At 49.7% G+C, this 12,892-nt stretch overlaps 1 protein-coding gene across 2 annotated transcripts; it reads left to right on the top strand.

Annotated features, from left to right (window-relative positions):
* Positions 1 to 1,515: 1,515 nt before the first annotated feature.
* ATXN1L (ataxin 1 like) lies at positions 1,516 to 12,290 on the top strand. 2 transcript variants are annotated; one of them, XM_045533158.1, is made up of 3 exons: positions 1,516 to 1,628; positions 3,560 to 3,621; positions 4,860 to 12,290. In XM_045533158.1, exon 3 carries the CDS (start codon positions 4,977 to 4,979, stop codon positions 7,044 to 7,046), a length of 2,070 nt encoding a protein of 689 aa, XP_045389114.1. In that variant the 5' UTR covers positions 1,516 to 1,628; positions 3,560 to 3,621; positions 4,860 to 4,976; the 3' UTR covers positions 7,047 to 12,290. The 2 variants fall into 2 exon arrangements, with proteins under 2 accessions (XP_045389114.1, XP_045389115.1); XM_045533159.1 differs by having other exon boundaries at positions 1,544 to 1,628; positions 4,857 to 12,290.
* Positions 12,291 to 12,892: the final 602 nt, after the last annotated feature.

A 12,892-nucleotide genomic window follows, 5' to 3' on the forward strand; every position in this document is an offset into this window, starting at 1 on the left:
TGCCCATCCAGGTGAGAAAATATCAAAATGAGGTCTACATGCTTTAGAATATTGGAGATCATGTATTGTATTAATATCTTAACTTATTCATATTTATATTTCTAAGATAATATTCTCACAAGTTCAAATAACTTAAGTTGCCTTTGTGCTTTTTGACCACCCAATTCCACTTTCTTTCCCAAAATGACCAATGTTAACTAGTTATGCATTCTTCCACTTTTCTGTGCAGCTTCATAAACATATACAACCAGTTATATCTTTTTTTTTTTTTTTTTTGAGACACAGTCTCACTCTGTTGCCCGGGCTAGAGTGCCGTGGCATCAGCCTAGCTCACAGCAACCTCAAACCCCTGGGCTCACGCAACCCTACTGCCTCAGCTTCCCGAGTAGCGGGGACTACAGGCATGTGCCACCATGCCTGGCTAATTTTTCTATATATATTTTTAGTTGTCCATATGATGTCTTTCTATTTTTAGTAGAGACGGGGGTCTCCCTCTTGCTCAGGCAGGTGTCGAACTCCTGAGCTCAAACAATCCGCCCACCTCGGCCTCCCAGAGTGCCAGGATTACAGGCGTGAGCCACCGCGCCCGGCCTATATCTTTTAACATTAAATACATGATGTTTAATGTAGCAGACAGCTACACCCTAGGGACCACAGACCAGCCAGTACTTTTAAATCAAACAAAAATCAATTGTTATTTTTTGAAGAGTTTGCAGAAAGTCAAAGGAAAAAAATCCACTGAGAATCCAATCTCTCTAGCAATCAAGTTTATTTTTTCTCAATTTTGCTCGTTTTTTCTGAAAAGAATCCATAACTACTTTTTTACATAGTTGTAAATTCAACTGGCCCTCATTTTTGTTTTCACTTAATGCTAGCAAGTGGACTAATTTGTAATGAATGGTGACCTAATAATATTGCATCGCAGTCAAGGCCTCTTCCCACTAAACCAAGCTGCTTCTCATCGTATTAAACCCCTCCCTATCATTCCCCATAAACTTTCAGGTCTCCCACTACTGGCTTCACCTGTCACTAGACCCCGAGGCCGATCCACTCTAATCTCCCTCTGGGCCATTTCTCAACTCTTAAAGAGTTCCTATCTCCGCCTGGGTTCCCAGGAGGGATCTCCTTACTCTCCTGGGCCTGGGTCACCTCCGGACTTCCCGAGGTTCCCAAAAGGAGACTTCACAAGTCAGGACCGGAAGTCCAGGAAAGGGTGGGGGTCGCTGATGGCCACACCCCAGACCTCTGTTTGGGATCCCCGGAATTTACTTAAGTGGAAAAATTGCGGGGTCATTGTGGGGTCAGAGTGAGGGGGCCGGACTCAGGCCCATTCACGTGACCGGGTGCTAGGGAGAGTAGTTTGTTTTCCCACCAGAGGGGGCGCTGGACGCGAGGGGCGGGTGGTCAGCCCCCTCCCGTCCCGGGCAGTCCTGGGAGTCGCTTTCCTGCCCGGGCAATGACGCAATCTCTCCGCGTCAGGGGCGGGGCGAGCTTGACGCCATCTCCGGGCGCCCAGCTGGGGGGGCGCTGGGTGTGGGGCGGCTCCGGGGCCGGGGATGGCGGCGGCCGCGGTTGCGGCGGCTCCGGGACGAGCGGGAGGAGCCCGGGAAGCGCTGTGAAATGGGCCGGTGAGTGTATTTGGGAGTGGAGGCCGCTAGGCTGGCCTTACTGAGGCCAGGCAGGCCGGGGCTCGTATCTCCGGAGGAAGTGGCCCCCAGGAGCCAGTTGCCCCGCCGGGCCGGGGCCGGGAACCGCGGACAGAGGGAGCGAAAGGGGCCGAGCCTAGACCCTCGCGCGCTTCGTTCTAGCCCGGCTGGGAAGGCAGCTTCAGGTCCTGGCGCCCTCGCGGCTGTGTCCTAGCGGGCTAGGGTGTTTGAGGCTCCGGGGCGGGAAGGGGCCCCCAAACAAGGAAGCGTCGTCTGCAGGGCCTCGCCCCTTCCCTCTTGGTGAAGGGTCGGCTTCCCACTCTCTAAACGCTGAATTCCCAATTTTGGGCCCTATCCTTTTTGGAGCAAGGATTGCAGGATCACGGGAAGCCATAACCCGTAATCTCTAACAAGCTTCTCCCTTTCTGTCGGGCGCACCTCTCGCTTTCAGCAAATTCGGATCTCCGGCTGGGTTCAATCTCTTGATTCTGACCCAAGCGTAATGAGAAGCTTCGTTCCAGGCTCTGCTGGCAGCGTTGGCAGCTCTCCGGAACAGCCCGTTAGCTCAGTTGGGGTTATAAGCTGCGTCTTCCCCTTGAGAAATCCTCATTGAGCTTCTCCAGAGGCCGAGATTTCAGATTCTGAAATGTGTTTTGCGTTGTGGGAACCTAGTGCACAGGCTTGGCTCTTTGTTGTACTTCCCGCAGACCTTTTGCCTCTTTCAGCGCTTTTATTAGCCTGTTTGCTAACTCCTCCGTGAGGTAGAGGCAAGTTTTCTTTAATGTTTTAGTTACCGAGAGCAAGGATCATTCTGGAATTGGAGATGTGACCCCAATTTCTGTTGGGAATGAAGGAGAAAGCTAACTGCTTTTCAGTTACTGAAACTGCTGGCAGAGAACAGATGCATGATTTGTGTCCACACTGTAATTTGTGTTTGTGGAATTAGGAATTTGTCTTTCCACACTGTGTTTTCCTATCTTTCCGGCTTTTGTGTACACCTGCGTCTTGCCAATCTTAAGACATAAATGTTGCCTTCAGTTTGGGTAGAGGCTTGCAGTGTTTTGTAGGACTTGGACAGGACAGTCGGTAGTTTCTCAGAGTACTCATCAGTACTACTTTCTCTGTTTTCAGAGGTTAAATCTCCACTCTTCAGTGCTTGACATTTCTAGCAAGTGTAGATTCAGATATGGATAGTTTGGTGGTAGTTTTGTTTACCCAGTGATAACTACCTGAGGCAAGGTGATATTTTAAGTTTCTCTCACATCTGACACAGCACTTCATATAAAGTTGTCACTTAGAAAGTTTTACACACACAGGAGCTCTTTTTTTTTTACCCTGAAATCTGTTAATAAGTCTTCCCCTTGAGTGACTCCCCCTTGGGCGACTCCCCCTTGACCTCTTTTTCTGCCCCAGAAACATAAATAATCGTTCTTTTTCATCTAGTGCCACTTTTTTCGTTTCAAGAATCTCCACGTCTGTGTTTTCATAGGCCCTGAATAAAGGTGAAATCCGTGGAGTTGATTTTTCCTGCTTCCCATTGTTCACATGGGAACAATGTTAAGTCCTCCATTTTTATTTGTGCATTCCACTGAAATTTGGATTGGAAGTGAATTTAACCTTTGGAGAATAGGCATGGGTAGAGAATGTAGAGTATGATATTAAGGAAAAACAATGAAATTTGACACATGGACATTTTTTTCCCAAGGATGTCTTCTTACATATTAGAGCTTAAGAAATGGCTTTTTCTCTCTTCAGCTGTCTAGGCACTCTGGATAAATATTCTGTTACCTCTGGAGAAGAGGATACAGCGAGGACTCATGGGCTTTAATGCTTTGGAATTGCCTTTTTTGATGACCCTGGGGAGAATCAGAGGTCAGCCTCCTGCTTACTCCATTCCTATTTCTGTCTCCTAGGCTCCCAAGTCAGCCGGGAGGACACTTTCTACAGCTGCTCAGAAGCACCACTGGAAGCTCAGGTAATACAGGGACTTGAGAGTCCTTATTGTAGAAAAGCATCTGGGATGTGATAGTGGAAAGACAGAACAGAATGTAATGTCATAGAAAGGTCTTTTCAGATCCAAAGAACTGGAGCCTGATTGGAAGAAGTAGGTGACAGAGTTCATGTACGTTGAAGTATTCAGACCAAAAAGTTGCTCTGTAACAGTGGACAGAAGCATTTGTGAATGGTGACGATAAGAGAAAGGAGAGAGAACTTTCTTACACATCATACAAACATAGTCATAAACAGGCGTATTTAGAGGAATGGAATCAGAATTTTATGAAGTTGTGCCTAGAGAAGACCTATAATGGAAAAGGAGCCATTGGCAAAAGAAAGGACAAAGAAGAAAAGAAAGGAATGAATAAAGAAGGCACATTGAAGGTGGTCAGTGAGAAGAAAAAAAGTCTTGCGAGACTAGGGAGTAGGAAGTCTGCGTGAGATCGGAAGAGTTTTGTTGCTCTTTAGGGAGGAGGAGAAACAAGTTGTAGAGCAAACTAGTATAATCGCTCTCACTATAGGGCCGAAGTTGGAATGTAGTACATTTCATGGAGCAAAGAAGATGGCCGTTTTCGTAACATGTTTAAGGAGCAAAGTTTTTTAAAAAGCACAAGCAGACCTCAGGATTTACTGACATCTCAGTCCTTGAGGTGCTGGTGACATGAGGCAAAGGAGGATGAGAGTTTAGCTAGGCTTGGGGTGGGAGGGATGGGAGTAGGTGAGATCATAACCCAAATTAGGCTAGGGAAAGGAAACAAGGATGAGGTCATATGTTCAGGGAAGGAAGATGGCACATTAGTATATCTTAGCAAAAGGAAAAACTTAAAAAGAACCAGCAGCAAAGACCATGTGTTCAAAGCCTCCTTAGAGGAGAAGGCTGAGAACAGTCAAGGTGCACATGAGAGGCATGACTAATTGTGAAGCTGTTGGTCTCTCTGGGGTTATGGATCCCACGGGGTATTTATGCATCATTGAATGCTTGTCCTCACAATGCTTTGTGGTTTCCCCCACTGTTTATCTCGTGTGCTAGGTGGATGAGTGGGAGTGGAGTGGGGTGGGGTGGGTAATCTCCTTGACCGCCCCTTTCTCATACCTCCTTTTTTCCAGCAGTCCATCCCCTTTGTTATATTTTCCTCCATGGGCACAGTTCTTGCTCTTTCCTTTGACTTGGTTCATCTGTAGGTTACTTTTCTTTGCCTCTGATTTGTTCCCTAGCAGATGTGGGTGCCCCAGCCAGCAGCAGAGAGGGGTGCAGGGAAGCCACAGAGAAGCCCCTTCTGATGCCCCAAGGAGCAAGCCGACCCATTCCAGGCTCCAGGAACACCACAAAGCAATATGAAACCTGTTCATGAGAGGAGTCAGGAATGCCTTCCACCAAAGAAACGAGACCTCCCCGTGACCAGCGAGGATATGGGGAGAACTACCGGCTGCTCCACTAACCACACACCCTCCAGTGATGCTTCTGAATGGTCCCGAGGGGTTGTGGTGGCCGGGCAGAGCCAGGCAGGAGCCAGAGTCAGCCTGGGGGGTGACGGAGCTGAGGCCATCACCGGTCTCACGGTGGACCAGTATGGCATGCTGTATAAGGTGGCTGTGCCACCTGCCACCTTCTCACCAACTGGCCTCCCATCTGTGGTGAACATGAGCCCCTTGCCCCCCACATTTAATGTAGCGTCTTCACTGATTCAACACCCAGGAATCCATTATCCCCCAATCCACTATGCTCAGCTCCCGTCCACCTCGCTGCAGTTTATTGGGTCTCCTTACAGCCTTCCCTATGCTGTGCCACCTAATTTCCTACCGAGTCCCCTCCTTTCTCCTTCTGCCAACCTTGCCACATCTCACCTTCCACACTTTGTGCCATATGCCTCCCTCCTGGCAGAAGGAGCCACTCCTCCCCCACAGGCTTCATCCCCGGCCCACTCATTTAACAAAGCCCCCTCAGCCACCTCCCCGCCTGGGCAGTTGCCGCATCACTCGAGCACTCAGCCGCTGGACCTCGCTCCAGGCCGGATGCCCATTTATTATCAGATGTCCAGGCTACCTGCTGGGTATACTTTGCATGAAACCCCTCCAGCAGGTTCCAGCCCAGTTCTTATCCCTCAGGAGGGCCAGTCTGCTCTGGAAGCAGCTGCTGCCAATGGAGGACAGAGACAACGAGAGCGAAATATAGTAAGACGGGAAAGCGAAGCCCTCGACTCCCCCAGCAGCAAGGGTGAAGGCCAGGGACTGGTGCCAGTTGTAGAATGTGTGGTGGACGGACAGTTGTTTTCAGGTTCTCAGACTCCACGGGTAGAGGTGGCGGCACCGGCACACCGAGGGACCCCAGACATTGACCTTGAGGTCCAGCGGGTGGTTGGCGCTTTAGCTTCTCAGGACTATCGTGTGGTGGCAGCTCAGAGGAAGGATGAACCCAGCCCCCTCAACCTATCCCATCATACCCCTGACCATCAGGGTGAGGGGCGAGGGTCAGCCAGGAACCCTGCAGAGCTGGCAGAAAAAAATCAGGCCCGTGGGTTCTACCCTCAGTCCCATCAGGAACCAGTGAAACATAGACCTTTACCCAAAGCAGTGGTTGTAGCCAATGGCAACCTGGTGCCCACTGGAACTGACCCAGGCCTGCTGCCCATGGGCTCGGAGATCCTGGTAGCATCAAGTCTGGACATGCAGGCCAGAGCCACCTTCCCAGACAAGGAGCCATCGCCACCCCCCATTACCTCCTCCCACCTGCCCTCCCATTTCATGAAAGGCGCCATCATCCAGCTGGCTACCGGGGAGCTGAAGCGGGTGGAGGACCTCCAGACCCAGGACTTTGTGCGCAGTGCCGAAGTGAGCGGGGGGCTGAAGATTGACTCTAGCACGGTCGTGGACATTCAGGAGAGCCAATGGCCTGGATTTGTCATGCTGCATTTCGTGGTTGGTGAGCAGCAGAGCAAAGTGAGCATCGAGGTGCCCCCCGAGCACCCCTTCTTTGTGTATGGCCAGGGTTGGTCCTCCTGCAGCCCTGGGCGGACTGCACAACTCTTCTCTCTGCCCTGCCATCGGCTACAGGTGGGAGATGTCTGCATCTCTATCAGTTTACAGAGCTTGAACAGTAACTCAGTTTCTCAGGCCAGCTGTGCTCCCCCAGGCCAGCTGGGTCCCCCCCGAGAAAGACCTGAGAGGACAGTCTTGGGACCCAGAGAGCTATGTGACAGTGAGGGGAAGAGCCAACCGGCAGGAGAGGGCTCCCACGTGGTAGAGCCCTCCCAGCCTGAGCCCGGTGCTCAGGCCTGCTGGCCAGCCCTGAACTTCCAAAGATACAGCATGCAAGGGGAGGAGGCACGGGCTGCGCTGCTCCGTCCCTCTTTCATTCCACAGGAGGTAAAGCTGTCCATCGAAGGGCGTTCCAATGCGGGAAAATGAACCTCTTCCCCAGACCAAGACTGGGGCGTCACCCCAGAGCTGAGCCTCACCGTGAGCAGGCAGAGGATTTGCACACGCCAAGCAGGGAATGGCTCTCTTGGCAGTGAGATTTGGGGGAACGGGAGGCATGAAGTAAGCCTCCCAGGGCAGGATCTGTTGCTCATGACTCCGTGGCATCCTTTTGGCACAGCCCCAGAGGGTGCTGTGTTGGGGAGCAGCAGGCCTGGGCCAGGGAAGGAAGGGGGTGCACACAGGATAAGAAACATTCCAAAATCAGGGCCTCCCTGTTCTTTTCTCCCCATCCCTAGCTCCTGCGAGGGGAAGTCCAGGCTTTTGGGAGCAGGTGGCAGAGGGAGGGAGTATAGAAAGAGCCAAAAATGATGATCCACAGCTTATAGTAGCAGTTAAACTGTCAGAAGGTTTTTTTCTTTCTTTTTTTGTGTGGAAGGGCAGGAGGCCCCAAGGTTGGAAATAAGAGGGTTCCCACCCAGAACCCTTCTTGTGAGAGATGTGCACTTTAAAAGGGTGACTTTGTTACAGATGTCTGTGGCTGGGTTTGTGGGAGGAGCACTCACCTAAGGACTCTGCTTGATCCTCTGCGTCACAGCCCTTCCCCACCTCTCCTCACCATTCCTGCTACAAGGCTTCGGCAGCTGGGGGCAGGAGAGAGAGAAGCCCCTCCAGGGTTCAGACTGAAGGACGGCCTTGCTGGGGACCCAGTCAGGGGACTCTGGGAGAAAGACCTGATAGCCAGGCTGACTGAGTTCTAGGCAGGGCTCTGGGAAGGTAGCTGACCTCACAAAGCCCCTCCAACTCGGCATGCCAGACCTGCTTTCAAATTTCACTGAATCTTTAGTTGGTAATAGTCACTTTTGAAAGAACCAGTGGACCCTTTTCCCTAGGCACCCACACCCCGCCTTTGTCTGTCTATGTTGTGCCTAAGTGCCTGCGCTGCCCCCACCTTCCTGCTGCCCTAACCTCCCTGCATGGTGTCTTGACCTGGGCCTCATTTGTAGCTGCACTGCCTTTCCTCTTCTGCAAAATTGGTTTTGTCCACTCTGACCAAGAACTCAAGAGTTTTTTGGTATGTAGCGGTCTCTCTGGTTTCCCCTTCAGCTGTAGTCTCTATTTTTAAAAACTCAATCATGTCCCCTCCTCTTCCACTGCCAAACAGCTTGGTGGAGAAACAAGAAGGGAACCGTGCCCTGGGCCGGGGCACATGCATGTGGCTGGGCAGTGCCCATCCTGGCATTTTTACACAGCCTCTCCCAGCATTCTGGCATCTCTAAGCCGTCCCCTCCTACCACCTGCTCTAAGAGGACAGTCTTGATAACATTTCGATACCTGAAGTGGATTTCACCCTGTGGTGGTATATTCCTCTGCAAAGAGTATTTTTAATCTTAGTTGCATTTGCCCCTCTATGTCTCAAGCCTACGTTTTTTCTTCACAACTTTCAGCATCAGCTCAGACTGTGGGGTTCCACTGGGTATTGGGAATTAGGCTCCGCCACCAGCTTTCAGGTGGGTGAGTGGGTTTTTTTGTTTTTTTGGGGGTCTTTAGACTCTTGAAGGCAACTCAGGGTATTGTCCACCCAGCTCTCTGGTTAGGCTTCTCCCAGGGTACGATCCTGGCATTTCCTTTATGGATATACTTGGACTGGCCGGGGCCCGGCCTGTCGTCAGGAGTCCAAACCTCTGAGGTCTGATCTCTGCTCTGTCAAAGACTTGAGGCAAGTCTCGTGACCTCTTGCTCTTTCACTTCCTCCCCAGCTGCCAAATGGGGATAAATAATCTTAGCTACCTCCTGAGGGGAGGGGAAGTTCTGAGAATGGAGTCATTCTTAGTGTTCAGGTGCTAAAGGTTGTTCTCTTGGGGGGACAGAGTGACTGAAACTGGCTTGTTTGCTACAAGCCCTATAATCCATGGTTTCATTCCCTGGAAGCAATTACCTGGTCACTCAGCTTTTCAGGGACGAGGGAGGGTGTCCATCCAAAGGAAGCTGCTGACCTGACTGTAAGTACTTCAGTCTCCGGGTCATGTCGGAACCAAACACCAACCTTGTACTGCATTTGGGATCATGTCCTTTCCGTTCTCTGTCCCCCATTATCTCTGAATGCTGCTTTCTCTGGCTTGTTTCCTACAGCGGGGGCCTGTGGGGTTGAGTCTTGAGGAATCCCCTCAGATGACAGCCTTGGGAGAAGGCGTCATCTCTGGCTGTGTCATGAACAACTCATTCCTCGGGCTTATTGTTTGCACGGGTTTCTCGCAAGCGTCCTTCCTCATAGGAAGTCTCATCAACTGAATTTGGTGACATGCACACAGTAGATGCTCAAGAAGCATCCACAAGGACACCAACTGAGCTTCCTCCTTATGGGAGCAAAGCTGTATCTAGTCAGATACCAGCCAAGTAGTTTACATCAAATCACCCTCCACTTGGGCTAGTTGTGACTTTCCAGCCAGGTAACTCCTGCTGAATCTCGGAAAGAGAGATTCTTGAGGAACTTGGCAAGTTGGGCCCTGACCTTTCTGCTGCTGTTCTGTGTCTTGCTGGTAAAGCAGTACCAGCAGCTCCCATGATATCGTGCCATGCATATGTAACACGTTAATACTTGATTTTGCTGAGTTACAAAGGTATCTTTCATAAAGTATGGTCCCCCAGGAAAAGAAGGCCTGTGCTTGAAATCTTGGTCAGAGCTGTGGCATTCCGCTTGCCTTTTCCCTCTGGTTCAGTCTTTTCTTCCAGGCATGAGAAATAAGAGTAACCTGTGGTGTGTCCATTCTTCCTTATAGGAATTTCCTAAGTTTGCAAGAGACTTGAGAGTGGTTTTAAGAGAGTGATCATTTTAGTAGGGAAGTTGTCAGCTTTTTGGGAATGGACGGCTGATGAAGGCCAGAGCCAGTCCCTTGTCAGTTGTAGGACATTCCCGGAGCTTCGGGCTACCAGTTTGGGAGAAGGGGAACCCAGTAAAGGATGGTAACAACCTAAGTCTTGAGTCATCATTCCTTTCAAGATTACAGTACATGGGGGAGAGGGTGGCATGGGGGAATTGGCCCTGGGAGTTAAGAGCTGAGTGTTTGTACCCAAGGGGAGGGGCCCCAGTAGATCTGGACTGACCCTTCCATACTCTTGGTCCCAGTTGGTCATAACACCAAGGACTTTACTCTGTGCTGCTTTGCCACTGCTGCTGTCTGCTCAGTGTCCTGCCCGCTATCCTCTGGAGCTCCCAGTCCTTTCATGTCTTTGGCCATGTAGATTCAGTCCAGGCATCGTGCTCTTTCTCACCTGTGTTGTACCAGTGTTATTTTATGGCAAAGTCATATTGAGTAGGGACGGTATGAAATGCTGCTGGTGGGCTGGCAAATCCAAAGGGATATGGCTTCAGTGCTGTCAGGAGCCCTTTGGCTCCAGATGTCTGACTGTCTCGAGGGAGAAACAAGTAGGTCCTATTAGTGGGTGTTCTCTGCGGTATTAACTTCTTTCCTTTATGGTATCTTGTATCCTGTTTTAAAAACTGAGTGAGGGGGAACCACATTAGGGCCTGTGCCACATCCCAGCAAGGTTCATCTAGTTCCAGTTACGTGGACTCTGGGGTTGGGAGAGGGTTTGGAGTTTGGCTGAAATAGCTGCTCAAGTGGGGTTTAATTTTATTTTTACCAGTGGGTGTCATAGGTGATTTAGGGGGAAGCAAAGGATGGTAGTGTGATTTAAACCTGCAGTAGCAGGAATATGGAAGAGTTGAGTGTTCACACTGGAGATGAAGGTGGACATGGGTTGACTAGGAAAGGGCCTGGGCCCACTGGAGTAAAGATAACCTGATGGATTGGCCATGGGAGATTTGGTCACAGTCTTATAAACAAAGTAAATAGGACAGAGGCCAAGTTTTAGGGAGACATCTTGGCCTCCTAGGGCTAAGTTTACTAAACCACACTGAAGCTACAGTACCTTTCAGATGGGAAGAAGCGTACACTACAGTTGAAGAGCTGAACCTTACTAGATTGGATGTTGATCAGTAACCTATTAGCCCTTGGCTGGGAAGCCTTCACCCTCCAGCTTCTCTGGGGTAGGGAAGGTCTCCCACATTATGCAATAATAAAATAAGCATCTGGGTCTTAGCAGCTGTCAGTTGCTCTTTCAACTCTAGGATCCATCTTGGGACCAAAAGGCTGGTCTGGGCCTAGGATGACCCTGGCCCTTGAGATGCTGGAGTTGGCTGCACTCTCTCCTTACCTGCAGACTATGCACAGTGCCTGGGGCGGATGGAGGAGAGGCGTAGCGGTTTGCCCTGCTGCCTCCCCAGCAGGAACAGTAGTCATAAATGCACTTTTCACACTAAAGTTTTCTTTATTAGTTCTCCTGTTAAGCCTAGATCCCTCCCTGGTAGATTGCAAACTCACGTCTGTGTGATCCCAAAGCCACTCCACTGCAGATGCCCGCAGTGAAGATGGCCTCAAATTGGGTTCCTGTCTGCAGTGTGTGTGGCAGCAGCCCATGTGCCTTTACCCATTGTCAAACTTGCAAGCATTTATTTCTGTCTTTAGGACTGTCACGGGGACTGAGGTTCTTCAGAGAGAGAGAGAGCTGATGACACAGTGGTTTTACACCCACTCCCTTGGACAGGGAGTTTGCACGTATTTGTGAGCTGTGAGTGGTTAGCACGTTGCTGGTATTGCTGAAGGCAGGGTTGATCCCTCACTTGCTTGATACTTGCATTCAAGAGAATCTAGATTGTGTTGGGGAAGAGACTGTACTCATGGCTAAGGTGAAGTCCCCAACAACCTTCCTAGTCACACAGGATCCCTGTAGCCAAAACAGTATATGTTCCAGCTGCAGAGAGCAGACTGCTCTCAGCTTGCACAGCACCTTAGGAGAGGGAAGAATATATGGATAGGGAATGGGGTGGAGAAAGAAGGATGGGAATGTTGTCATCCGGGCGGCTTTAGGGTCCTACAGAGTGGAGAAGGATGGCACTGGGGAGGTCTGGATGGATCTGATTTGTGTAGGAGTTCCCTGTAGATAAATTACTGATCCCCCAACTACTATCCCCAGTATGTAATGGCTGAATTAATATGTAATCAACTGCATTGTATCTAAAGCCTTAGAACTAGTCAGGTGCTCCCCCACCCAACACCATTTCTTACCCTCTAATCCTACCTGATCTTTAACAAAGCATTAATAATTCTAAGGATAATCTCTATTTTGTTGTGCTTTTTTGTAACTGTTTTAAATAAATCAATTTGTACTGTATATTTGTACTTTTGTGAGATCCTTTTTGCTGTTTTACCATTTTAAGTCTCTGTACTTGGCTACACACAGATTGTATTTTTATTGTTAATGCTCTTCTTATGGATACCTGCATTTAACTTGTGGACTATGTAAACACAATATCTATCAATATCTATATATCTATATATCTATCTATATAAACTACTAGCTTTTCCTTTTGGTGTTTGCGCCTTCTTCCTATCCCAGCCTTAGGTGGTGGCCATTGGGTGGGGGATAGAAACCCTTCGTGGGAGCATTTACAGTGGAGCACAAATGGTACCCATCTTCGTGTGGTGAGCTTGGGGCAGATGGCGTGAGCTTGTCCTGCAGCATGGGCTCTCATCTGTTTGTATGGATTTCAGAGACCCAGAAGTCTACCTGTAGACTTAGACGCTAGCAGAATCAATTACAAGGATGTGTAGGTGTCTTCACTGCTGGCCTTTCCCCTACTTCTTTTCTTTATTCAGGAACACTGCCAGAAATGGCTGGAACAAGTCAGCCCCAATCAGAGCTATTGCCTACTAATGAGAAAGCTTGCCACTAGTAAGTGGCATTTATGGAACATTTATTATATGCTACAAACT

Source organism: Lemur catta, chromosome 20 (genome assembly GCF_020740605.2).
Source record: "Lemur catta isolate mLemCat1 chromosome 20, mLemCat1.pri, whole genome shotgun sequence".
Taxonomy (NCBI): domain Eukaryota; kingdom Metazoa; phylum Chordata; class Mammalia; order Primates; family Lemuridae; genus Lemur; species Lemur catta.